Source organism: Pantherophis guttatus, chromosome 2, assembly GCF_059756535.1.
Source record: "Pantherophis guttatus breed Tessera chromosome 2, ASM5975653v1, whole genome shotgun sequence".
In the NCBI taxonomy this organism is placed as follows: Eukaryota; Metazoa; Chordata; class Lepidosauria; order Squamata; family Colubridae; genus Pantherophis; species Pantherophis guttatus.
Window position 1 is genome coordinate 205,705,029 of NC_142064.1, and position 27,961 is coordinate 205,732,989.

The 27,961-nt window shown below is 41.6% G+C and overlaps 1 protein-coding gene across 3 annotated transcripts; it reads left to right on the forward strand.

The window, feature by feature from the left end:
- The first annotated feature begins 10,988 nt into the window (after positions 1-10,988).
- On the forward strand, positions 10,989-26,956 carry LOC117679721 (uncharacterized). Of its 3 annotated transcripts, none has more exons than XM_034441905.3 (18): positions 10,989-11,259; positions 12,899-13,004; positions 13,346-13,524; positions 14,074-14,279; positions 14,805-14,942; positions 15,389-15,572; positions 18,355-18,448; positions 19,892-19,990; positions 20,539-20,629; positions 21,361-21,561; positions 22,294-22,402; positions 22,909-23,005; positions 23,606-23,700; positions 24,714-24,838; positions 25,800-26,004; positions 26,246-26,358; positions 26,441-26,534; positions 26,742-26,956. In XM_034441905.3, the coding sequence occupies exons 2-18, from the start codon at positions 12,902-12,904 to the stop codon at positions 26,802-26,804; spliced, it is 2,196 nt and encodes a 731-aa protein (XP_034297796.2). In that variant the 5' UTR covers positions 10,989-11,259; positions 12,899-12,901; the 3' UTR covers positions 26,805-26,956. The 3 variants fall into 3 exon arrangements, with proteins under 3 accessions (XP_034297796.2, XP_034297777.2, XP_034297804.2); XM_034441886.3 differs by having other exon boundaries at positions 10,991-11,259; positions 21,358-21,561; XM_034441913.3 differs by lacking the exon at positions 14,805-14,942 and having other exon boundaries at positions 10,994-11,259; positions 21,358-21,561.
- Positions 26,957-27,961: the final 1,005 nt, after the last annotated feature.

The window sequence follows — 27,961 nt, forward strand, 5'->3', positions numbered from 1 at the left end:
CTGGCTGACAGGCACTGTGGCACTCTCCAAAGTCAACACACTGCCATCCACCTAAAGATGACTGTTTCCTAGCATTCTTCAACAGCTGCAGCTATTATGCACAGGACAGAATAACAGAATTGGAAGGGACCTTGGAGGTCTTCTACTCCAACCCCCTGCTCAAGCAGGAGACCCTATACCCGTGATGGCGAACCTAGGGCACGCCCTTTCGCCCCAGTTCAGCTCCACTGTGCATGCGCACAAACTTCCCACCGGCCGGCTGGTCTTCGAGTGTCTGCTACGCATGTGCGGGGCACAGGGCATATGCAAGGGGTGGATGTGCAGTGGGACGCATGCGGGAGGGCCCTGTGTGCATGCGTGGAGGGTGGTGCTTACAATGGTTGAATTTCTAAAATGATACTGATTGCGAGTGACTGCTGTTTAAATACAGAACAGAAGCCACTAATGTCCTATTAGTTTCCTATGGCCATTTGTAAGAGATACTGTCTAATAGGAAATAAGAAGCTTCTGTTTATGTATCTACCATCAGAGATGGGTTTCACCTACCCTCACTCTGTCAAGGACCTTGGAGTACTCATATCTAATGACCTAAGTGCCAAAGCCCACTGTAACAACATTGCCAAAAAGGCATTAAGAGTTGTAAACCTAATCTTGCGTAGCTTCTTCTCCGGTAATATCACACTCCTAACCAGAGCATACAAAACATTTGCTAGACCAATTCTCGAATACAGCTCATCGGTCGGGAACCCGCACTGCATATCAGACATTAATACAACTGAACATGTCCAGAAATATTTCACAAGAAGAGTCCTCCTCTGCTCGCAACAAAATATCTTATGCCACCAGACTTGAAATTCTGGGCTTAGAAAACTTAGAACTACACCGCCTTCGGTATGACCTAAGCGTAGCTCATAAAATTATCTGCTACAATGTCCTACCTGTCAGTGACTACTTCAGCTTCAACCACAATACGAGCACACAATAGATACAAACTTAAAGTGAACCGCTCCAGACTCTATTGCAGAAAATATGACTTCAACAACAGAGTGGTCAGTGCCTGGAATGCACTACCTGACTCTGTGGTTTCATCCCAAAACCCCCAAAATTAAGGCTAAACCTAAGACTGTCTACTATTGACCTCACCCCATTCCTAAGAGGTCTGTAAGGGGTTGCATAAGAGCACCAGCGTGCCTACCTTCCCTGTCCTAATGTTTCTTCTATTTGTATCTACTTTATGTATCCAATCCATGCTTATACTTATTACCAAATACATTCTTGACAAATAAATTAATAATAATAATAATAATAATAATAATAATAATAATAATAATAATAATATCATCATCATCACCATCACTGGACAGAGCAGGCAGTATGTGAAAGACTGATCCATTTTAACAGCGGGTCCCTTCACAAGTTTGAGGTAGCTGGAGCCTAAGGCAGGAGTGAAATCCAGCAGGTTCTGACAGGTTCTGGAGAACTGGTAGCAGAAATTTTAAGTAGTTCAGAAAACTGGCAAATACCACCTCTGTCTGGTCCCAGAGCGGGGTGGGAGTGGAGATTTTGCAGTATCCTTCCCCTGCCATGCCCACCAAGCCACCCCACCTCCACCAAGCAGTGCCCACAGAACCAGTAGTAAAAAAATTTGGATTTCACCACTGGCCTAAGGTATCTATATACCCTCTGTATCTATATGGTTCATGCTCTTAGCCTATTTATTTCCCTCTATTCTTGTGACATCTGCTGCAAACAGAATCCACTTGACCCCCAAGTGGGTACACTAAATCATTCCCAAACAATCAGAGAAAGAAACAGCAGCAGAAATTAATTCACTAACACATTTGTCTGAATTTTTAAAGTTTTGGACAATGATTGTGGGTGGTTCTCTCTCACTTGGCTATGTTTTGTATCTATATATAGTCCTTCAGCAAGCACTTAGTATTCAGGCTTGATATTCCAGAAAATGTTTAGATTATGTACTGAATTCATTTTTAGAACTGAAGCAATCAGGGGACTTTTTTCAGTTTCCCATGTTTTAGTTGCTTTATATTTTCTGATACTATTAGCTTGGCTTGCACAGAATATCAGATCCTATATGTATGTTTTCCTGCGTGTCTGTGATTTTCTCAATACATTTCACAGTATGCCAGTTAAAGTCTTAGCAAATGAATGAAAATTTGTGGAGTGACTGTTATGCACAGTGAATCACCTGTGATGTGATGCAAGGCCTGCAATTTCCAGTGGGCTACTATATATTTATTCATCTTTTGCATGGAAAATGGCCTTTATTGTGAAGATTTAACAATGATTACCTACGAGTTACAGGTTTACTTAGAATAAGTGCCATTAGTCAATGTTGGAAGAAATGTCCATCTGGGCTCAGTTCCAAGTGGGGAGAAAGACACTGGAAACATGGAGGCTGCTTGGAAGGATGGTTTAATGGTGAACCAGAACCACCAAGCACTTGTGATTCTGGGTAGAAGAACACACGGAGGAGAGAGAAAGAGATATTTATACCCTCTTTGGGGCCCCGTTTTAGAGCTTCCTGTTCCTGTGTAAGGGCAGGTATCCCATTGGTTGCTGTAGGGGTCATGTGCAAATCCTAGGAGTTTGTCTGAGATAAGTCTGGTTGAACTGTGGGCTGATGTAATGTCCCTAGGCGATTTTGCAATGCAGTGAGCCCTGCTGTTAGATGGGTAGAGGGCTAATCCTATCATATCCTGAGGGCCATGTCTTAATCCCATCACCCTAGAGCTGAAGTAGGGGGAGCTACTTTGTCTTTAAAAACATGTTTATCCTTTTCTCATCCAGGGAAATACAATATTCTGCCTTTTTAATATTTGCTAGAATATTTCTTTCTTCTAAGCGGGGTTGGTGTTTCTTCAACCCCCCCCCCACTTTTTTGCCAAAATATGTGGGTAGCACCCATATTTTATTGGCAAAACATTAAAAATTGATCAGATTAGGGAGACCTGATGGGTGCTTTTAATTTTTCTGATGCAAAGGGCAAGGCATTGATAGAGGTAGCAGAAAAGGATTCCCTCAGTGGCTCCCAAAAGGAGAGCTTTCAACTCATGAAGGTCTAACAACCAGGGCAAAAGTTCTGGGAAGAAATTTACAGTATCCAATTTTCTATGCCAATTATTTGCAGATGTTAGATGTCACTTTCTGTGAGCTTATAGTCAGGTTTTAAGCAAGCAACAAGTCCCAAAATTCTTCACAGCCATGGTTTTCCTTTAAATAACTACAGGCTACCCATTTCCAAGGGTTGTTTCTTGAACCTGCCCTAGCTCTTACTTTTATGAGGCCAAATTGAGGTTAGCTATTGTGCAATCCAGGCTATTTAGTACCGTATTTTTAAAATTACACACAATGGGACTCTTTCTCATGAGACCACCAGTGCAACATATCCTGTTTTTAGTGGGCAGCTGGGCAGCATCCTTTGTGAGTCACAATCAGGACTTGGAGTTTGGAGATCTCTTTTCTACTATTTCTTCAAGTGAGGAAATTGCCTGAGGGGAATGCCCCTCTCCCATGGAATTAGCAGGGAGATATGACTGCTTGGGCCTTAGTGCCACAGAGCAAAAAATCAACCTAGAAGGAGCTTTGTGTGGAGATAGGTGAAGGGGATGATTCTGAATGGGGTGTCTCTCTGTGTGTGCGTGTGTATGCAGCTACTTTCACAATACAGGCAATACAAACATGCTGGACAAATTTCCCTCCCACTAGACAGAAGTCCAAGGTGTTCATAACTTGCTGTGCCAACCACTCCCAAATGCAATCCCTCCAAGAATCCATTTAACTGATTACAACATAAATGAGACAAGAAAGAAAACCTTACAATGAATTTCCACCCTCCCCCATAGTCTTTCCATCTGTCTTCTGGGGATTGAAAAGAGTCTTTTAGTCTTTACTTGTCCATCTCAGGGTCCTTTCTTTCAAGTTTGTTAGATTTGGCTTCGTGATAAGGCTTGGGAAGGTCTGCTCCACTCTGGTTGCTGTGATGACTCTTTTGGTGACTGGATCCAAACCCAATTCTCTGGCTCAAATGAATGGAAGGTCTCCTCTGGAATCAGCATCTGTTTCCACATGTTACAGAATCATCTGCGCAGGGCTAAAAGACATGAGAACAAGACCCACTCCCCCCTTTGCTGGGGATCCACCCAGGAAAGGAATAGAGGAGGATTAGAGATGAGGAGGTAGAGTGGGGGTGAGTAGATAGCTTGCAGGCAGGGTTCGAGGGAGAAAAAACCACATCAGTACTGCAATTAGTAAACAGATAAATCAGTTTCAACTGATGGGGACATAACAGATGAGAAAGAAAAAACTGGATTCACATGCTTCAGGAAAAGGATGGACAAATGAAATCATTTAAACAAACAGTAAATGCAAAAATGAAATTTTTCTTGTAAATGAATTTAAAACATTCCTTCATAACCTTGGGCTGTTCTTAATGGTGCAGAGGAAAGGAAAAATGAACTCAGTTTTCTTCACCCTGTTTTGTGGGCCAGACAAAACGGGGTGAAAGCAAGCTTTTAACTCTTTCTAGCAATTTAAATTTTTTGTCTTTTGGACTGGAGACATTTTACAGTTACAATTACCTTGAGGGCACACAGAGACTTTGACATAAATACACACACAAAAGCAAGGAGAAAAAGAGAAGAAAACAGAACTCTCAGGTTTATACACATACACACTGGTCATTCCCATCATAAATCTCAGTTAAATTAGGGAAGGCACAAATCTTAACAAACATATCACGTGGTTGCATGGAAGAAAGAGAAGAAGAGAGACAAACAAACAAATGCCCCATTCCTATTTATATGTTTCCCTTTTCTTTTAAATACCTTTGTTTAGCCAAATTGGTTTTCCAGCTTCATCCCTGAGCAAAGCCCACTTCTTTATACAACCTTTTTCCTTTTTCATGCCCACCTGGACAGGCAACTGCCTCTTTTCATCCCAGGCATCAAGCAAGTCTTCCACAGGGGAGCCTATCCTGACCCTCGAGCTAGAGCATCCCATGTTTCCCTTTCCAATGTAGGGATTCAATTCGGCCCTGCCGGGTCCCGATGAATGGAGCTTCCTAAACGAGACCGCCCCCCCCCGCCAGTAGTTTTCAGACCAAAAAGGGTCCAGGAGGACTCTGGTTCCTATCAGAGTAAGGGCCCCTCGTTTGTAGGGAAACATCCGCTGTCAATTTGCAGACTAAAAACAGTCCGGGAGGACTCCACTGCTCCCTGCAGTGAGTAAGGGCACCTCCTTCCCTGGCCATTTTCCTTTTCCCGCCTCAGTTTTTGGACTCACTAAAGTCGGGGGGGGGCACCTCTGCTTGCTTCCCAGAGGTAAGGACCCCTCCTTTTTTTTTTAGGGCTTTGCTCAGTGACTTCTTAGCTAGTTGCCCAAGTTTAACTCTCTCATTCATTTTTCCATTCCATTTTCACACACTCTCTCCCTTTCCCTAACAGAAGGTCCTGTGCTCTGGCCTGACCTCCTATACTTTCCAGGCTCTGTTGGTAGACCAGAGCCTTTCTGTGGCTGGGAAAGGCACAGAGGGAGCAAGATCCAGCTGTGATTGAGAGAAGGGTCCTCACACACACACACACACACACGCACCCACACACAAGCATACACACATTTCCTTTACTTTTCTGGGCTTTAAAAGTTAAAAAAAAACAGAGGTACTCACCTTCTTTCTAAGCAGCCTTTCAGCTCAACACTCAAAACCCCTTAAAACCTTTGTTCCAAATGTCCAAGGTGCAGGAAAACTCACCCACAGACTCAGTGGGTCTGCTGCCAGCAAGGGAGGCTTACCTGGGCCAGGTCCATTGGTTAGGTTAGCTTGGAGTCTCATTTTTGGGTGCCAAATTGTTGGAAGAAATGCAGTGGTGGGTTGCCTCCGGTAGTAAAACCAGCGGGAGGCTCCGCCCACCAACCCCGACCTCATCAAAACATTTCTGCGCATGCAGCCCTCTCTAAGCGCGCGGCCCCGCTGCGAGCCAGTAGTAAAGGTAAGTAGAACCCACCCCTGAAGAAACGTCCCTCTGGGTTCAGTTCCAAGTGGGGAGAAAGACACTGGAAACATGGAGGCTGCTTGGAAGGATGGTTTAATGGTGAAGCAGAACCACCAAGCAGGTGTGGCTGTTAACTTTCTTCATCAACATGGCTGTTCTTTGAAAATGGGCATTAAATTGTATTACTATTTTAATCATGCCTACGAGTAACAGCTATTTTGTAAGAAATAGCCACCTTTCTCATTTTTTAAAGAATATGGCAACAAATATTCCTTTCCTTTGCACTATAAAATGCATATCTGAGGAAGAGAAGAGGTTATCCTAATTTCAGGGAGGGTTCGTCTTTTCTGATTGCAAGGGTATGCCAGTGGCTGACTGAGAACAAGACTGTCATTGTAGTTACTGTTAGTATGCAGTTCCCCCACCCCCAAGGTTTATAAACACAGGTTTATTTTCACCATGGAAAGCTACTCTGTGGATTTTTTAAAAAAAATAAAGATCAATTACTCTGAATACACTACAAACATTATTTTCTATTTTAAAAACGGTTGAAACATAAGTACATAACGTAGCAGAGTCTTGCCCAAACCAGTGCTTTCCCAATGTTTTGAATCTCAACTCTCATACTTTTATTCTATTTTCAAACAAAGAAATCCCTGAAAACTCACTTTCCTGGACTCTTCTTCTCTATCACATTCAATTCTTGCAATCTTACTGTGTGCTGTACTTAAAACAATCTCACCTTCTCCCTCCCAGATGGGAGAAAATAATTTTTTCCAATAATCTCTTTTTTTTTTTTTTACATAAAATCATGAATCTGCATCAAGAAAAAGAATAGTTAAGCAAAATATATATGGAAAGCATCAGAGGAATGTTCCAGTCTATCGTAATTCCTTTTGTCAATCTGAAGTTCCTGACCACATTTTTCAGAATGAGGAGCACTATGGTCATTTCCTACTCACAGAAATTTAACAGCGCAATTTACCATTGTTTATATATTGTTCTGTCAAATCAATGGAAAAAGACCTTTCTAGATTTTCATGCAGTCAAGAGATTATGATCTGTAATAGTGTGCAATTTCAATTTGTATTTCTTGACATTCTGCTCTATGTCAATGCAAAACAGTATTCTTTTCAGAAAAAATATCAAAATTCAGACACTATACTTTGTTACCATAAAGAGTCATGACACTTCCCAATTAATCATCAAAAATTTTAAACTGTGTTTGGTAATCCATCAGTTTTTCTTTCTCTACTTTTAATGTAGGTATGAAAATTGTAAAAGTTTAATTATTATAAAGTAAAACATAATGTTAGCTAAACAACATACTGGAATCTGGAGTGAAAGTTGCACCATTATTGCTAGCACTGGTTTAGGCCTTTCTAAGTGGGGAATGCCTTCCTTCCTTCCTTCCTTCCTTCCTTCCTTCCTTCCTTCCTTCCTTCCTTCCTTCCTTCCTTCCTTCTTTCTTCCAGTTAATAATAAAAGAGAGAGAACGAAAAAGAGAAGTTGGAAACAGATTCTTGTTCTTCAGGGGACAAGTGCTTCTTGAGAGTCTAATTGTACTTCCTGTCCATATGTTGCTTATTTCTCAATGTGTACCTTTGTAAAGATTTAGCTGTTGTCACCACTTCCTTCAGCCATTCATTTCTGATTCTTTCTCTTTACTGGGTAAGAAACAGGGTAAAATGCTGCCCAGGAAAAAGCTTCTTGTACAGGGGTGGCAAGTGGGGATATTGAATTACAAAACAAGCAAGGTAAATCAGGACAGCCATTTTACTTTCTCTCTTATCTCACTTTATTATTCCAACAGAAGTTTTGAGAAGCATGAATTGTTCTTTCCATTCCCACAGCTGCTTCCATTCTTAGAACTGTCTCTACTATATCTCTTTGGCCTAGATCCCAGGCTGAGGAAAACAGCCTAGTCTCCACTTATGGATATTAAAGCACTGAGTTCATCAATGATATCCCATAGAAAAAGACCTCTTACTCTTAGAAATTACTTTTTTTCTTTGTCTTTTTTGTCTTTTATTAGATTTATATACCGCCCTACTCCTGAAGGACAGTGAACAGGCACAAAATAAAATACATAAATACAAAAGTTAAAAGATATAATTAAAACCAGATTAAATAATTTAGCCCAAGACAATTAAAAAATCCCAATAATTTAAAACAAATTAAAATTTTGATGTAAAAGAATTTTAAAACAGGGGAGAAAATTAGGCCAGGCCAGCTTGCTGGAATAGAAGAATCTTAAGAGCACAGCGGAAAGTGCGTAGATCCGGAATCCTCCGTATCTCTGGGGGGAGCTCGTTCCAGATAGTGGGTGCCCTCCCCCTGGGGGAGAAGGCCCTCCCCCTGGGAGCCGCCAGTCAACATTGTTTAGCTGACGGCACCCGGAGGAGCCCCTCTCTATGAGAGCGTACCAGCCGGTGGGAGGCTGCTTGTGGTAGTAGGCGGTCCCGTAAATAACCAGGTCCTAAGCCATGGAGTGCTCTAAAGGTGGTAACCAGAACCTTGAAGCGCACCCGGAAGACCACCGGGAGCCAGTGCAGCTCGCACAGGAGAGGTGTCACACGGGAGCGCCATGTTGCTCCCATAACCACCCGCACGGCCACACTCTGCGACAGTTGGAGCCTCCGGGTGCTCCTCAAGGGGAGCCCCATGTAGAGAGCGTTGCAGTAGTCCAGGCGGGAAGTGACGAGGGCATGAGTGACTCTGTGTAGGGAGTCCCGATCCAGAAAGGGACGCAACTGGCGAATCAGGCGAACCTGATGAAAAATCCTCCCGGTCATGGCCGTCAAGAGCTCTTCTAAAGATAGCCGTGAATCCAGGAGGACACCCAAGTTGCGAGCCCTCTCTGTGGGGGCCAGCGATTCGCCCCCAATAGTCAGCGATGGTGTCAACTGACTATGTCGGGACGTCGGAAACCACAGCCACTCGGTCTTGGATGGGTTGAGCCTGAGCCTGTTCCTCCCCATCCAGATCCGCACGGCCTCCAGACACCGGGACATCACTTCAAGGGCATCGTTGGGGTGGTCCGGGCTGGAGATGTACAGCTGGGTGTCATCAGCGTATAATTACTAAGGCATTATAAAAACATAGCTGTAGCAAAGGAGACAAAAACAAGTGTATGACTCACAAAGGAAAGATTACTTAACTCAGAAGTTGACTGAAACATAGTGAAACATACTCAGGAAATACCTCTTGGTCATCTATGAATTCAAATCACCAAAATATGGTAGAGTGTATCCTAAAATAAAGAATTTGCAGTGATGATTTAGTCAAATCTGTAAGAAATTCTGGCGAATGGGTGCATTGCCATATGCCTAAAGAAGAGCAAAGGTTGTCTGTATCTTCAAATATAGTCCAAGAGAGGAGCCAAGAACTATCGAGCAGCCCATTTTGTAATAACATTTAGGAAATTTCTACAGCAAAGTCTAACACAATAAATTTGTCAATACTTTGAAAACAATGCAGTGATTACTAGAAGTCTACATAGATTTGTAAAGAACAGATTTATTTCTCATTTTTTAATTGGATGTCTTCCTTAATAGTTTGTCAGAATACTATGAACATAATACACATTTGACAAAAGCTAAGAATTTGATATTTGTTCATAACCTTCCAATTAGCAATCTAATTATAAATGGGCTGATGACATATCTATTTGAGGTGAATCTCCAACATGTATAGAGGTGGGGAGACTAATACTTTAGAAGATAAAAATGAAAAAAAAAACATACCTTGAGTAAAGAGTAGGCTAAAAATAACAAACTGAAATAACAGACATGAAGTCAAAAGTTCATTTAGGAAAAAAAACAATTAAATGCACAGTTATCGGACTTCATAATAGCAAGCATGAATCCTATTCTGAATAGAAGTCAGCAGTTTGTCATAGCCACTAAAAAGACAAACACAATTTTCAACTGCATCATTAGAATGATAGTTTCCCAATCACCGGAAGTAACTGTTACACAACATTCTGCATTAGCCAGACTCTCCCTTAAGTTACAGAATTCCAGTTCTGATCATGTCTTTCAAGAAATTCAAGACCAAATTCAGAGAAAAAAAAAGAATCAGCGAAGTAGAAATAATGTCCTACAAAGAAAGTCGGAGGAATAGGGGATGTTTAGCTCTCAAAGGAGGACTGAAGGAATTATGACAACACTGGAAAGATGTCATGCAGAAGAATATTTGGGTTGGATCCCAAACTTGTAATAATTAAATATATATTATAGCTTATTTGCCTGACATTGCAAAGAGCAGAACATGACATAACAGCTTTACAATACTAGAAGGCAGATTCCAACTGAATATTAGGAAATCATCTCAGTATGATTTAATTTTTGATTCCTGTCCCAAAGATGCTTTTTCAGGAGACAACTGGACTTCCTTGTTTTTCTTTTGAAGATGTTTCTTCAAAAAGACCAACAAAAAAACCCAACAAGAAAGTCCAGTTGCCTCCTGAAAAAGCACCTTTAGGACAACCATGACCTGGAAGACTGAGAATCTCTACAGACTTTTGGATTCCTGTGTTGAGCTATGAGTTGGGTTCAGTGATCTAAGTGGCCCTTTCCAACTCTAGGATTCAAGGGGAAAGAGTGGAGCAGGGGTTGCTGGCTGGAGTGTCTTCCTCAACTTTGCATTTCCCAGAAATGTTGGACCACAACTTTCAAGATTTTTAAACAACACAAATCTATGACATCTGGACATAATTTTTAATTATAATTCAACGTATGTGACCCAGATTGGGAAGAGGTGTTTTAAAATGCGGAGAATCCCCACTGATCCCCTAAAGCACTGGGTGAATGTGATCTAATCACTGTCTCTCAATCTTGCAGGATAGGTGTGAGAAAAATAAAATCATGGAAACTCCCCGATGCTCCTCGGGGTGGGGGGGGAAAGCCCTATACAATTTTAAAAAGCGCGCATGCCTTCGCAAGGAACAGGGCTGCAGATGCAACTCTTTCCGTCCATCACTGAAAAAAAATCTGAAGGAAGTAGAAATTGAGGTGCTGCTGTTCGGCGGCCTCGGCTGTCCACCCGGCACATCGCATCCTCACGACTCCAATTCGCTGCCGAAAAAACAGTGCTGGGATTAGTTTTCGCCCGCCCTCGCTTCACTTCATTTCCATGGCGACAGGCGGAGGAAGTAAACGAGACTTGAAGCTAATTCCGAGTTCCCAGGCGCCGCCACCGACTGAGACGCCAAGAACTCTGCGATAAATCCTCCAGGCGTATCTGGGCAAGTCTCGGAGAAAGGAGGCGGTGGGGAGGGGGGGGGGCTTCACAGGAGGGCGGTGGAATCACAGTCGTTTGTCATTCTTAGGGAACCGAGATGGGAGACCTACTACTGCAAGCGATCTTAGGCGAAGCTGGGAAATTGTGTGGTAAATCTCGGACTGTAACCCCAGTGCTTCCCAAACTTGGGTAAATTACCCCAAACTGGGCAGAAGTGGTTTCCTTTTGAGTAACGACACACGAACCCGTTACCGTATCACAACAGGGACGTTTTAAATAAGTACTTCCTGACCAGCGGTTTGGGGTAAGGAAGGAAAAAGTTTAAGAAGCACTGCTGTACACACACACACCCCCAACAATGCAACTTTTTTTTCAGGAGGGAAAAAAAATCGTTTCCTGGCATTCCCTTTCTACACAATGGTTAAAGCAGGAGTCTGCAACCTTAAACACTCAAAAAGCCATTTGGACCCGTTTCCCACAGAAAAGAAAACACCGGGAGCCACAAAAACCTTTCCTGTGCCTGACTATTTCTTGAGCGGCCACAAAACTAGCATATGTAGTTGAACTAAATGTTCTGTTTTCTTCTGAAACTTTTCTTTTCTTGGATTTATCCATGGTTGGCCTACTGGAGGTTGAAAAGCTCAATAAATTGTGTGCCGGCGGGTGTCACACATTGGCAGTTACAATGCATATTTTGAGTGACAGGGAGCCGCAGCAGAGGTGTGAAAGAGCCACATGTGGCTCCAGAGCCACAGGTTGCTGACCCCTGGGTTAAAAGGACTAGATATTTGCTGAAGGGTTTTTTTGTGTGTTTTGGTACACCTGTGCCAGAACATTGTTCATTGTTGAATTTTCATTTCTGGTTATTTCCAAAGAAACCTGGGCAATTTATTTCCATTTAAGATGGTTGTTTGCTGTATTGAGATAAAGTTGAAGAGAGGCTGGGAGGATGAGGTGAAGAGGGATAAGAGAACTTCCTTTTGCCCAGACATGGATTATCATAACCTAGTCGTTTACTGAGATGGATTAAAGTTTTAAGAGATGCCACTTTGCCTTTGCTGGCTACAACAGATTAGCAGAGCCATCCTTCCACACATGATTACATATGTTGCGGTTTTAAGGCATCGGGTGTCATCTGAGCACTGCTTGGACTGCACTGCACAGTTACAGCCATCTTTTTGGCCCCTGTTGTGTTGTCTGCCATTCAAGGGTCAGCCAGAAGCCTCTGTTTTGCTTTATCTCCCCTCCCCTCATATCAGATTGATTCACGTGCACTTTTGCACTGATTTAGATACAATGCAGTAGGAAAACTCTACAGCACATATCAACATTCAGCCTAAAATTGTTTCAAATTATTTTATATTTGCTAACACTGAAAATTTCTCTCTCTCTCTCTCTCTCACACACACACACAATCTCATCTCACTCGTGTCCTCATGCAGCCTTCATAAGCCTTCCAAAGTAAATTCCTCTCCCACCCCTTATTCTACCTATGTTAAACTCAGCTCTACCTTTGGAAGGAGCATAGTTGCTGATTTCAAAAACATGAGACTGACACATTAAAACAATATCCCAGGGTGAATGTGCGTGTGTGACCACATTCTAATGCCTGTTCTTCATACTATTCTTCCTTCCACCTATAGATAATGGCTATGCAAGAGCACCTGCGAATAAAGGAACGTCACCGCTGTTCAATAACAGCTCTTGGCTACCATTCAGCTCGACGGGAATGTCTCACTGGGTTTGAAGGTGAGTCCATGTTGGGAAGGAACATTTTTCTGGGGTTCTAACTTTAAATATTTGCATCTAACTCCACTCCAGAGCCAGCTTCCTGCATCTGTCATGCAATGGCCAATTGGGTCTGAATGGCAGCTAATAACATCAGTATAACAGGTCTAATTTCTGTTACAACAAAGATGAGAACAAGATTTAACTTTCTGTATGTACCAAGAAACAGCTTTTCTGTTCCATCTATGCATATAGATGGATGGAATCTATATTTATATGCATATATAAATAAAAATTCCAGGTTCTTCCTGAAGTGAACTCCTGTTCACATAAGTAGCATGTCACCTTTATTACTCTGATAGATGGAGTGATCAAATGGTGGGACATGGAAAGTGGGCACATGACCTTGTGCACCAAAGAACATGCTGGCTGGGTCACCCACTTCCTTTCCTGGATACAGGCACGGCTCCTCTTCTCTGCCTCCAATGACAGCTCTGTGCTGGTTTGGGCTCCAGGTGGTACAGTGCTTGAGCGTATTCTGGTAAGAGTGGCACCTCATGACACCTTAGGACTAGGAATCCAATCATAATAAGATCAGTAATAACGTTTTCTGAAATCACAAGCTATTGTACAGAATTGATTGCAGGAGTTCAAGAACTTTCCCCAACCTCATGCTCACCAATGATCTAGTCACCTTGTATTCACCATGCACTGCAACTTCAATAATCTCCAGCTCATGGCAAACATGGTGTCATAAGGTTATAGAATGATTATGTCAGGCACTTGCCATTCAAGGGTATCTCAGCCTTGAGAATGATTCCCTGGGGATTCTGGGGCACTAAAATTATCTTAGAAATCTGCCTTGGAAGCATTTAGAAGCCATTTAGGATTATAAGAACTTTTTTTAAAAAAATGTCTGAGCTGTTCTTTTAACAAGAGTGGACTTGTCTGCCTGTAGGACTCAGGTGTCTTACTGGTCAGTCTAATTGAGATCACTGAGACTAATTGTGTTTAGATTGTGCTATGACAGTGATGCCTTTCTCAGTCTCTATGTCCTTTAGGTAGACCTGCCCTCTTTTTTTCTCTACAGTTGGGCTACCCCATCTTCACCTTGGCAATCAGCCTGGCTCGGCATCTCCTTCTTTGTGGCAGCAAAGGACGCCTGACAGTTTTCCCCTTGGATGAAAAAAAAGAATCTGGGCACATAGTCAACATTACCCAAAGCTTTTCTGAATGGACTCACAAAGACATTGTATCCTGCATCACCTGCCTTGACAATCACATTTATACTGCTGGGTGAGTTTAGAAGTGGAGATAGTTTTCCCCCTGGAGGCAGGTTCAGAATCTAAATATTTTGGATGCCAATAATAAATTACAGCCATTGGTATACCTGTTTTTGACTATTTGGTAATCTCCAGATTTGTAAGATAGGATTCCCCCCCCCCAAATTCCTGTGACCACTTCAACATTCATATTGGCTGGAAGTCATGGGAGTCATAGGAACATATATGTTGGAGAAGGTCAAATAGCTGCTTTGTAATTTGAAATCCTGTGTCCATTGTTGATGTTACAAGAAGAGACTTATCAAAAGGAACCCAGAACAGCTCAGCAAAAATTTTTTAAAAAAATAGTCTTGTGGGTACTGGATTGCTCTGAAGGACAATTATGTGAATTACAGCACTTTTTTGAAAATAGAAGCCACATTTTGCCAGTCCCAATAAGATTCTCTGGTATGCTTTGAGCTGGCTGCTGAAAAGTTTAAACAAAGCCTACTGAATCCAAGTTCATCTTTGGTTGATCATTCCTCCTCACCAATTTCAGGTATGACAAAAAACTGCTTATCTTTGACACTTACCAGACCGCAGGCAGAAAAGGCCTGACAAAGAAGCAGTGCATCTCACGTGCCCACAATGCAGCCATCACCCATTTGATTCTGGTGCGCCAGCAAGAAACTACAAGGTACAAGCTAGATGAAGGACTTGATCTTTGGCACATGGCCTTTTTTCTTCTTTGCATCCTTCTACATGTCCACATGCTTTTAGTGGGAACTTTGCCCCCGTTACTGGGAAGGTACAGGCCGAAAGAGGTGCCTTTTCCTCTGAATTGTGTTGTCATAATGGTTGGACTATAACAAATGAAAGAGGTAGACGTTTGGGGAAGGTGTTTACCACAAAGAGGAACTGGACAATTCAGGGTTTAAATAGAACTGCTGGCAGAGAGAAAAACAACTGAATGGTATAAACAGAATTGTTGATGGAAAAAGATTCTCCCTTGGTTCCAACATACTGAAAATACAGCATTTGTTAAATGTGGGGTATTAACCAGCTGCTTGAAAACTCCACTAGCCCTCCATTCACTGTGATTTCCTATTTCCTTGAAGCACTGACATGGGAATTCATTTGCAGGGTGCTTTCGGGCTCCTTTGACCAGACTGTTGGCATCTGGTCCCAGGATGGCAAGTTGATCCAGCGCCTCGGCCCCTTCATCAGCAACATAACTGGACTGTGCTATGTAGCACTCACTGGCGTCATTTGGATTACTAGTGGCACTTCCCAGCCCACCCTTTATGAGCCGCAGTCTGGAGAAATAGTGAGTGACACAAGAGTATTTGATGCAATTCTGCCAATCAGCAGTAACTCAGACTCTGTTGAATGGATTTGTGATTATAAGGAGCCCTCTACTGGCAATGCTTGATATTACAGTTGATAGAAAAAAAGGATAAAAGCAACTATGGGCACTTACCGCACCATTTCACACCCTAAATCCTCAAAAACAGTCAGGGCAATCCATGATTGTCTTTACTTCTGTCCAGGGTGGATAAAAATCAATGATTTTTTTTAAAAAAATCAAAAAAATCAGATTTTTTTTTATTTAAATTGGATTTTTTTTATTTAAATTGGATTTTTTTGATTTTTATCAAATTTATTTTAATAAAAAACTTTTGGGGTAAAAATCTATTGTAAGATAGCTTTCTATTTAAGATACATAAATAATTTAGTTTATTCAGCATGAAATGGAGCTTAGTTATGTAGCATGAAGCTGTATATTCTGCAACACTGGGACTATCCGTGAGTCAACAATGGGTCAAAGGAGTAGCAGAGATGACAGTTGCTCTTTAAAAATTATGATTTAAATTGAGTTGATTTAAATCAAGCCTTTTTAGTAGTGATTTAAATCGTGATTTAAATCAACTCAATTTAAATCAAATCCACCCTGCTTCTGTCACCGTGAAATGTGGGATAAAAAGGCAAATTTGCCTTGAGTTGAACTTGAATCCTTGTCACTGTCATCCACAGGATGGTTTCTCCCCCCCCCCTTTACTTACTAGGCTGACCCTGACCCACCCCACCCCAAGGACCTTCAGTCCTTCAGATTATTCATCCAAACCTTAAAACAAGTTCAGCCCGTTAAATGATTTTTTTTTATTAAAAAAAAAAGGCACACTTGGTTAGTGTTGGTCCTTGGTTAGAGGATTGGAATCTGTAGAGTGGATGAGGCAAGATGTCTCTCCCATGTAGAAAATGGCCATTCTAGCTGCACTGCAACCAAACAGGAAATGAACTTAGTGGTGCTCACCCACACCGCTCTGGAGTTGCTTTCCAATCAGTTCAGAACTTGTGTGAAAGTGGCCAGCCACAGCATTTTCCCACACGGAAAGATTTTGTGGACTAAACTTGGCCAGTTTGCTTTCAGGATTCATGTTTATATAACATAAAACAATTGTCCCCCAAATCTGAGGGATGCACAAATACTTTCCAAATGTTTTGTTAAATCCGTGGGGTGAAAGTACATGAGCTATAGTTAAATATCTATTAGGCCAAAAAAAATCTGCCCGTTTACAAATAAGTAACAGTAACAGACTTGGAAGAGACGTTGGAGGTCATCTAGTCCAACCCCCTGCTCACGCAGGAGAGCTGTACTAGGGATTCAAACCACCGACCTTTCTGATCGACAAGCTCAGTGTCTTAGCCACTGAGCCACCTAGTCAGGCTGTACTTTGTCCAAATACTTTGGGCTTGTCAAGCTACAGTAATCTAAACTGGGTAATCCTACAGATCCTTCTTAAACTTACTAGTCAGTTGCACTAAGGCCATGATGGCAAACCTATGGCACACATGCCACAGGTGGCACGCAAAGCCCTATCTGTGGGCATGCGAGCATTGCCCTAGCTCAGCTCCAGCTCACATGCACGTGCCGGCCATCTGATTTTCGGGTCTTCCGGGCCCACCAGAAGTCGGGAAATGGGCTGTTTCTGGCCTCCAGAGGACCTCCAGAGGGGTGGGGAAGGCCGTTTTCACCCTCCCCAGGCTCCAAGAAAGCCTCTGAAGCCTGGGGAGAGTGAAAAAACTGGCCTTCCGGGCATCGGGAAACAGGCTGTTTCTGGCCTCCGGAGGGGGTGTGGAAGGCCGTTTTCTCCGTCCCCAGGCTCCAAGAAAGCCTCTGGAGCGCGGAGAGCAGGGGGGTGGGGCGCAGGGGGGCATTGAATTATGGGTATAGGCACGAATGTGCATGACCCCCTCCACTTCCCCTGTTTTTGGCACACGACGGTAAAAAGGTTAGCCATCACTGCACTAAGGGATCTCCTGAGGGCAGAGACCATTGCTGAATGATACATTGCATGCAAAAGACTCACAGTATAAGTTCTGGCCATACCAAACGACGTCGAGTATTAGATGTTTTAAAGATTTATCTGTCTGACTCTTGACTTCTAATCCATATAAAGCAGCTTCTTCTTTTCTTAGTAGTTGTTCAGCAGGAAGGATTTTTCTGTGAGGGAGTAAAATTTCATCCTTGTCCGTTCTTAGGGAACAAATTCCTTCACATTAATGACTTCATCTTACTGTTTGTGAAGGATGTTTCTTGTAAATGTGTCTCTTGCCTCTTGAGAGCTTAGACCCATTTTGCCAGATTAATGGTACCGTATAAATGACATCAAGACTGCACAGAACTATTTTATATTGAAACATTATGATGCTCTTTCAAATGTCAGCAGTAGATATAATTAAGATTAAATTCTAACTGCCTAAGCTGTGGCTTAGCTGTTGTTTCTTTCCATCATTGTGAACAGTGTTTTTCATTTGTGGTTTCTATTGAGTCGGTGTTTCAAAGGCTGCTTGGACTCCTCACTTGTTTTTCGGGATCTTCCAATTGCTCCAAGACATGTTGAAAGCTCATATTTTTAAAATAAAAAGTTACAATTCAAGAATATTGTTTATCTTTCTGGTGTTCTTTTCTGTAGCTGTGCAACTTCATTTGACAAGAGCTTTTCAGAGCACTGCCACAAATTTATCTTTTTCATTTCCTCACAGATAAAAAGGTTTTGGCTACACATAAACAGTAAAACCATATTAAATAGCTATCTCTCTTTCAGGTTTCACAGTTCATATCCACCTTCCAGGACAATCAGAAGGATGAGCTGGTTCTCCAGCAGCTCCTCAGCCTGCCAGACTCAAGGCATGTGATTGGTGAGTACTCCAACAAGGCACTGATACCTCTTCCGTCAAGATTTGCAAATCAAAATCTCATCTGGCCTTCCAAATCTCTTACCATGGATTCTGTCTTCATATCCTATAAACCAGAGGGCTCCAAACTTGGCCACTTTAAGACAATCATGCTGGCTATGGGGAGTTCTGGGAGTTGAAGTATACAAGTCTTAAAGTTGCCACATTTGGAGACTCCTGCTATAAACCAATCCTTTCACATTCTTAACATAAAATTACATTTGTAAAAGAGTCAAGGAAGACTTGATGTAATGAGTAAACCAGTTCACCTCAATCTGATACATTCCACATGTGCTAGAAATGCATCTCCTACTATTTGAGGCATGGTGGTGCAGTGGTTAGAATGCAGTACTGCAGGCTATCTCATTGCTCACTCTAGAAATTCGATTCTGAATGGCTCACGGTTGACTCATCCTTCATCCTTTTGAGATTGGTAAAATGAGGACCCAGATTGTGGGGGCCAATATGCTGACACTGTAAACCGCTTAGAAAGGTCTGTAAAGCACTATGAAGTGGTATATAAATCTAAGTACTATTGCTATTCCTTGTGAACATAGACAAACTGGCTGATAATTACGGGATTTACAACCTCATCAGATCTAGAATGTATCAAGTTCCAGAAAGTTAGGTCAGAGTATTGTATGAAAACTGCTGGAGATCTAGTTCAAACCATTCAGCAATAACGTTTGATAATCTTGAGTCTGTCCCTGTTTCTCAGCCTAATAGTCTCTATAGTTACTTTATAGGATTAACGTGAGGATAGTATGAAGGAGAAATTTGTAATGCAGGGAAGGCAAGCAGAATATAAAGTCACACCATCAATTAATTTAGCAGAAATTAACTTGGAGAAGATAGAATTTTCCCAAAAGCTGAGGCAACAAAGTTGAACCATGCTTCGAGAACTGAGTCTCGATTTAGGAATGATATCGGCAGTGCAATTCCAGACTAATTTCTCTGCTCCAGTTGAATGAGTATCACTCCATTCGCCTGCTTTGCAGGGATAAAAGATGGCTAGGAGGATAAACAGGAGTGAAAACCTTTATCCACCGACCACCTTATGAACCCACTTCAGCTGACTGGAACTTCTGCTGCTAATTCTAGGAATTGTAGTCCCAATAAAAGTGGAGAGCATAAGATTGAGGAGAGTCTCATATGTTTAATTGGCACATCAACAAATTCCATTTTCAATATTTCTTTTCAATAAGAAGTTTCTGTTCTGCAGGAATATAAATTGAACTGATGATTATTTTAAGTAGAAAAATTCCAGCCATAGCCTTTCTCTTTCTCGAGGTATTATATAATCTGGTGGCTGGTAAGACCTTTTAGAGTAATTCAAATAACCTTAAGCAATCCCAAAAAGATTATTTTAGGTAAATCACATTAAATGTTGTTCTCTTCTCTTTTGAGGCATAGCAAAACCACAGCAAGTGGTGATCTGGCGCTACAGTGAGTTGGGATGTTTAACACTGCTGCCTTGCAAATACTCCCTGGAATGCCTTGCTTACGGTAAGTAGCCATGCATTACCCTGACTATCTGCTCAGCCTCAACCTGCACTGGATCAGGGAGTATACGTTTTATCAGATGCAACAACTCATAGCCAAAATAACCTTTCGAATGAGTCAAGCCAGCTAGTTAGTATTTGGGCTGAACTTTTTTTTTAAAAAAAATTATTTAAATTTATTATAATACAGTACAATTAGTCAGACAGTGTTATTTTTCTACACAGATTAGATTGATTCTTCTTTTACTTTTCATCGTAATATAACGTAATTTACATATGCATCTTAAGATTTGGGCTGAACTTTATGTCATCTCCTCAGCAGTAAACTCTGTTTGTGCTCCTAGTGTAGTGGCCTAGAGGTGGAGCTCTTGCCTCACAATCAGAAGGGTTGTAAGTTCGATCCTAGGTAGAGGCAGATGTAAGGTCTCCTGTTTGGTCTGGGGGTTGGATTAAATGACCTGCAAGGTCCCTTCCAACTCTGTTAATCTGTTAAATCTGCTTTATGAGGTACAGGTTACTTTTGGTTCACCTTCTCATTCTTATCTTTATTAGCCAAAAAGGAGCCCATTTTGCTCTTTGGTGGGGACAGCAATGGAATGTTGCAAAAATGGGAAAGAAGCTACAGATCTCCCTTCATTTACAGGTAAAGGTTTATCACTACACCCAGGAAATACCTCCAGGCACTGATATAATTTGTCCAGAGATTTCTATTGCCCAGAAATAGATTACTAGTGATGTAACTAGTTATATAATGAGACCTGCAAGCTGCTGCTCATAAAAAGAGGACACACAATCCTTGCTGATAAGATGCTTAGCATATTAATGCTGGGGTTTTGCTAATTTCCAGATTTATGTAGTTTAATTGCTAAGCTTTCTATCTTCATTTGATCATTATCTTCAAGAGCACTTGTCCATGAAAGAGACACAAGGCTGCAGTGTGCTATGATCTGCAAAGGATCTCACTTCCATCTCTCACTTAGATGAGTCTGCCTCTTTCATTTGTACTGTATAAAAAGTGGGTGTCATTCATCCTCTTTCCTGTCTCCTCTATTTGTGTTCTAACCTGCTCTAGTCATACAGCAGCTCAGCCTTAACCCCCTTCACCCAGCTCCACAGCAATGCCTCTGGTCTTTCTTCTCTTGTGGCTCTGTTCACACAATAGCTTGTTTACTGAATTAATTTATTTTGTGGATTTGCAAAATATGCCGAACTGTAAAGAAACTAACTGAATACTTCGATTCACACGTTGTGCTAAGCCATTAAACATCCAACTACCATTAATGTTAATCAAATTTAGCAGGTTGTACAAATGTATCTGCGAGTTATTTTTTAAGAATCTGACTAAGTACATAGTGTGTTTGTTACATTCAGCAGGGAATCCTTCCATCTAGACGAAGTCCACTTGGAGCGACGAGGACCTTTGGCTGATCAGATGGAGAAAGGCCAGCAGAAAGAATCAGAACCTTGTCCAGAATCTGCACAAAAACTGAGGACTTGCAGTAGGCTCCGAAGTTGTTACAGCAGATCCCAGACCACAGCCAAAGGCATAGAAAAAGAAAAAATAGGGTTCACTAGGTATCTATCAGGATCTGGTCTCTCTGGATACAGGCTACTATAGCCGAACTAAGAACATTAGATTGAGTTATTTCTGCCTTTTCCCCTAGAGATGAGATAAGCCTTTCTCCATCTATGTCATAGATTGGTGCTTTTTCCTCTTTGCTATGCCAGATAGGGTCTTCAAAGAGATAGTAACTATAATACAGCACCTGCACATATACAAAGCTATATAGCAACAGCAATAGCACTTAGACTTATTTGCCGCTTCACAGTGCTTTTCAGCCCTCTCTAAGCAGTTTACAGAGTCAGCCTATTGCCCCCAACAATCTGGGTCTTCATTTTACCATACTAGGAAGGATGGAAGGCTGAGTCAACCTTGAGCCTGGTGAGATTCGATCTGCCAAACTGCTGGCAGCCCGTGATCAGCAGAAGTAGCCTGCAGTAATGCACTCTAACCACTGCGCCACCACGGCTCATTCTAAAAATATGAGTTCCAGGTATATTAGTAAAGAAAGAAGCAGACATTCTGCGAGCTCCGGAACTTAACATTTTAAAATAATTAATTTTGAAGTTGCCTGGTTACAATTGCCAAGTCAATTCTTTAAAAAGAATCCACACCTTCTTAGCTGCTGGGGGAGTGGGGGTGGTATGTGCAAGAAAAAGGACGGAAAAGTTGGGTTTGAGTTTTCAAATCAGACCTTGAATGCTGATTTAGGGCAGCTTTGATAACCAAACCCTGGTCCTTGACAGGGTCATCTTTGTCGAACAGCTGGATATTCTAGTGATGTCAGCAACTAACGGGAATATTTATCTCTGGGAATTTGAGACCTTCATCCCAGGTGCTGAGCCCATTGTCCAGGTAAGAACAAACCCTTCTTCTTGTGATTGGATGGAAGGCAGTCAAAATCACATCTTTGTCAGCCATCTTCAAAGAGTAATGACTTTACCTTCCTACATAGGAAAGCTACATCAGAGAGAAAGACATATAGCTTTAGGGGGAAAAATAATTGACTCTGAACAAAGGGATAGTGATTAGAGGGATATGTGGCCTAACTAGTAACTTGGACTCTCTCCCAGGGACCACAAATGGTTTACTTTAACATCTGTGGAACTAACAAGTGTTCCCTAACTTGATAAACATAATAATCTCCAAACTTGGACTTCAATTCCTACACTTCCTGGTTATTATAGAAATACTGCCATAGTAACTAGAAACTGTAGGACTTTAAGTCCAACAAATCTAGTAATCATAAGGTTGGTGAAGGCTGCAATAAACTCATGGGTGCATAATAACAATATCCAGGTGAAAGATTTATTGCAAAAAAAGGATTCAGGAACTATTTGATATTTTTCTTTGTGCTACAGCAAAATATTTCTGCATTGGATCAAGACTCCCAAACATTAAGAAAAGATTGTGCCCAAGATGAGATGGTCTGTGACCCTTCAAGCAGCTGTATCTCAGGTAAAAATAATTCAGAATGGGATAGAAATTTCAGAGGCATCCCAAAAGAAGCATTGAATGATCTATTGCTGTCCAAAGGCATTTTTTGTAGTGAAAGAAAATGAGGGACTGTAAATGTGGGCTGTTATCAATTGTCTGAGCTATTTTGAATTAAACAGGCTGACAAATAAACAGGAGACCTGAACAAAGAAAGCCTCTAGAACTTATTGGGTTGTTCTTGTTCTTGTTGTTTTGTCTTCTTGTTAGACTGATCAAACAGATCTAGGGACTAAATTAGATGACGGTGGGCTTGATGAGACATAAGAACTACAACATACTATAAATGTATGGCACTATAGTTTTCTTTTATATGCGACTTTGAGAATTCTTCCCTGCTCTTCATTGGCGTCTACCTTCTGTTTATCTTAGCAAATGATTTTTGCAGGTTGTCATTGCCAGGCTAATGTTTCTGTATTTTAAAAGAGCCTATAGGTGGAAAAATAGAATATAAATCAAATTGATACTTGTTATAATAGTAGTGTCAGTTCAGTTTCATCATGGTGGAGTGATCTCTCTTTTCTCTTTTCAATTGCTGTTTCCCTGTCTCATTACTTTAAACAGATCTCATATGCAGAATAGTATTGTGTGGACACACTGGCATGATTACAGCACTTGCACTGGTGACAAATGAGAATGGCATTCACGCCCCTTATCTGGTAAGTGGAAGGTTGGAAAAAGATTATATAAGGTAGATGCTGGTATATGACCCATGAAAAGAGAATAAGATTATATAAACATAGACAATTTGCACAGTAAATGAATTAATACTTTGTATCACTTAAGTGCACTATATCAGAAAAAACTGTTTTGTGACTGTATCTGGCATACAAGTGTTAACTATAAATTTTCATTGTTCCTGCTGGTCTCCCACTTGATGAATCTTTAGCCTTAAAATGGCTTTGAACTAGATGCCTTTTCATTTTTTAAAAAAAGTGTATGGCATTAGCCAGGAGACTACAGTGTTAATACAGAATACAGGTAGTCCTCGAGTTACGACCACAATTGAGCCCAAAATTTATGTTGCTAAATGAAACTTTGGTTAAGTGAGTTTTGCCCCATTTTATGACCTTTCCTGCCAAAGTTGTTAAGCGAACCAGTGCAGTTGTTAAGTTAGAAACACAGTTACAGTATTAAGTGAATCTGGCTTCCATATTGGCTTTGCTTGTCAGAAAGTTGCAAAAGCCCAGAATACTGCAGCCATCATAAATATAAACCAGTTGCCAAGTATCTGAATTTTCATCATGTGACCATGCAACGGTCATAAGTGTGAAAAACAGTCATAAGTCACTTTTTTCAGCACTGCTGTAACTTTGAACCGTCACTAAATGAACTGTCATAAGTCGAGGACTACCTGTAGTTGTTTGGCTGCCTAAGACTGCTAATCCGTTTGGTTCACGCTTGAGTGCTATCCAGAAGTGCGCCTCAGGGGGCGGACTAGCTCAGCACTATCCTTTTCATAAAGGATAGCGAGCATTGTGTACTCTGTAAAGTGGGACCCATAACCCTCTAAGGCTCTTTCCAGCAATCTCTTCATTTGATGAGAAGGGAGAGAGTGGGAGCAGAGACAGCCTTCAAGGAATGAAGGTATGAAAGGGGGGTGGAGGGAGAGAGGAGTAAAGGGGGCACAGCCCTGAGAAGCAGGTTCTCACCTGGCCACCTTTCATTGCAGCTCAGTGGGGGATGGGATGGAAGGCTGTGCCTCTGGAATCTTCAAAAGCGCTCCTTTCAAAACACCTTCTCCAATCTGCCTGGGGATAATGGGCCTATCCTGGATGTGGCCTGTTCCCAGAATAGGTGGGTAAACCTTCCTGCATTGATTTGATAAACGAAACAGCTCCAATGTACTCTCAGATGTTGGAAGGAAGATCTATCTGGTTCAGTTCCAAGCTGGGAGAGAGAAGCTGGAAATAACATGGAGGCTGATTGGAAAGAAAGTTTATTGATGAGCAGAACCGCAGCGTGCAGTTCTGGAACAGCTGACAAAAAGGAGTTGAGAGTGGGTGGGTTTTTTAATACCTTCTTGATCCCTGTGGGGTCATGTAGGAGTCTCGGCTGGCCCTATAGCACGGGTGTCAAACTCGCAATGTCACATTGTCATCATGTGACATATCATGACTTTTTTCTCCTTCGCTAAACCAGGGATGGGCATGGCCAGCGCATGATGCATCTGGCCCATGGGCCACGAGTTCTGCTCTATAGGCAAAAGGGGAAATACAAATCCTAGGTGTTTGCCTGAGCTAATCTTGTCAACCTTTGGCTTGCCTAATTGTGTTGCTTATCTGGAGTTTCTGTCTGACCCAATCTTTTTGAATGGATTACCAAATCTGCATTTCTAAAAGCTGGCCTCCTCAGTTTATGCTTGGGGCAGGGAGACTGGGGTTGTTTTCTGCCTCCCTTAAGATTTTTCCCCATTTCTCCCTTAGGGGTAATATTCTATCCTGCCTTTTTAAAATTCCCCAAAATATTTCATTCTCTAAGAGGGTGGGTGGATGGGTGCTGACTTTCTACACAAAGAAGAATTTCATCTTCTGAAAGTTTAAATTGGATGCATGAGTGGAGGATTATAAAGCATCTTCCATGGCAATACAGATAGTAGTACACATAAGAAGTACAAGTCCCTGCATGGCTGGCTCAGGAATTCTGGGAGTTGAAGTCCATAGGTCATAAAGTTGCTATAGTTGCCCACCTCTGTCAGAGAGACTGTATCACTAATAACCTGAGTTTGCCAAGGTTCTGTTATCCTTGCTATTCACAGCCTACACCCGCATTCTCATGAAAAGAGGGAATTTGCCTTTTCTACCAGCACTGGAGTTTTCATCTGCGCTTTCAATTTTCATTGTGCTGACCTGGAGCTCATGGCTGAACTCTGTGGGCACAAAATCACAGTCCTAGCCCTGGCATGGCACCCACAACAAAACAAATGGGTCACTGGTGCCGAAGATGGCACCATTCAACTCTGGGTAAGTAACTTTGTTCCCTGTTTCATGTAGTGATAGGTAGGCAGTAGAAAAATAGATTAGCCCTTACAGACCTATAATGATTTTCTGACTAAATGCAAATAGTTCTGCCTGATGATTATTAGAGAATCAAAGGTCACAATAGAATTTCAAAAGTTATATTTGTATAGTGAGGTATATCACTGAAGCTGGGGAATAAGTGTTTTCCTTGATGGTGGAATTTGTTTTTATCTGGTTCTCCTAGAGTAAAGATGGTGGATGTTGTGTGCAGAACATAAAAGCCCATAGAGGAATCACATGTATTTGCATTGACCAGATCAATGGATGTATTATGGCAGGAGACCACGATACTATCAGGTAGCCACAGGGTAAGGCACTTGGTAATAAGGGAAGCGGAAACAAAAAACAGATTTGCAACTCTGCCTTTTTCTGTTTGCAGGATTTATGACCCCAACTCTGGAGCACTACTGCAAAGTTACACAGGACATCAAGATTCTATCAAGGGTCTCATCCATGTCCCAGAAATGAAGCAGGTAGGAGGGCCACATCCTTGAGGTATGGCCAATCGGAATTTAGGCTAGGGCCAGTCTTTGGCCTACAATTGGATGGAAGACCAATACAGTCAGAAAACTGTATACAAGGACTGTGGACAATCAGTATGTTTTATCCAGTTCTTGGAGCCTTGTATAGAGTGTTGCCGCTGCTCCTCTCAACTTACTTTCTTCTTTGATTTTCTGCAGTACGTGTCAGTTTCACTAGATGGCACAGCACGCATATGGAAGGCCTACCATCAAGGGGGATAGCCCAAGTCCCAGTCTACTGGCAACGTTATTATTATCCTACATACCATCTAGAATCCGGATTCTGTCAAACTTTTATTATGGCCTTTGGGCCAGAGAACACAATAAAATATACAAACCTGTAATTATTAATAAAATGTTTTTAAAAAATAAAATGAAATTTACATGGCACATTATTATAATAACTGTAGTACAGATGGCAGGGGCAATCATCAAAGTTTGTGCTAAATCTCAATCATAGGTAAGATAGATACAACAAATGGTAGCACAAAGCCAAGCTAGAAAGATAATGGCATGATCCTGGTCAGTTAGAAACAGTGACTGATAGACATTGTGCTCTCTACCATGGTAGTTCTTTAAAATGAGATAAATATATGTCTTCCTAGATTCCCTATATAGAAAGCAACAGGGGAGCACAGCTTCCACAGAGCTATCTCCACATGAGTATAAGCATTTGCTGAAAAGGGATGCACCACTCAAGACAGCAGAGGGTAGTGAAACTAACCTGGCCAAGGTAAAAGCTCAATGAAATTTCAGAATTAGAATGGAAAAGAGATCAAGATGATGGCACTTGCACATTTAAGAGGAATACATTAACTGTAGGGTGAGATACTGGACTTAATACTGTTTTGAAAATCAATGTCGTTTATTGATTGTCGTTTATTATTTGAAAATCAATGTTGTTTAAGATGACTCCTGGCATTTTAAAATATTAATGGACAGAGACTTTCCAAAGAGAGTCCTAAGGACTAGAGTTTGCTATTAGCTTTTGTTAGCCAGGTTGATTTTAAATGATCTTTAGAGCACCACTGGGAGCAGACCCACAGGATAAGAAAATCAAGTTCAACAGAAATTAAGGAGAAAGACCACACTTGGTCAATAAATGTATGTGTCAGGGTTCCAAGTAACAGAACCAAAGCAGGGGTGAAATGCTCCCGGTTCGGTAGCGATGGCGGCGGGTGGTTCGGAGAACCGGTAGCAAAAATCCCTGCCCCCCACCCATGCCCAGCTGAGCTGCGCGATCATCAGAGGCTTTTTCTTTTTTACTTGTAAAAGCATTTTTTCTACAACCTCTGGCCGAAAAAATGCTTTTAAAAGTAAAAAAAAAAAAGCCTCTGATTGCGCGGCTCAGCTGGGATCGTCAGAGGCTTTTAAAAGCA

What these genes read in the sequence shown, in the direction of transcription:
- LOC117679721 (XM_034441886.3), top strand. Translation starts at nt 12,902, where the DNA reads ATGGCTATGCAAGAGCACCTGCGAATAAAGGAACGTCACCGCTGTTCA. An exon ending in AGACTCAAGGCATGTGATTG is followed by an intron (nt 18,449 to 19,891) that starts GTGAGTACTCCA and finishes TTCTCTTTTGAG; the next exon opens with GCATAGCAAAACCACAGCAA. An exon ending in AGATCTCCCTTCATTTACAG is followed by an intron (nt 20,630 to 21,357) that starts GTAAAGGTTTAT and finishes TGTTACATTCAG; the next exon opens with CAGGGAATCCTTCCATCTAG.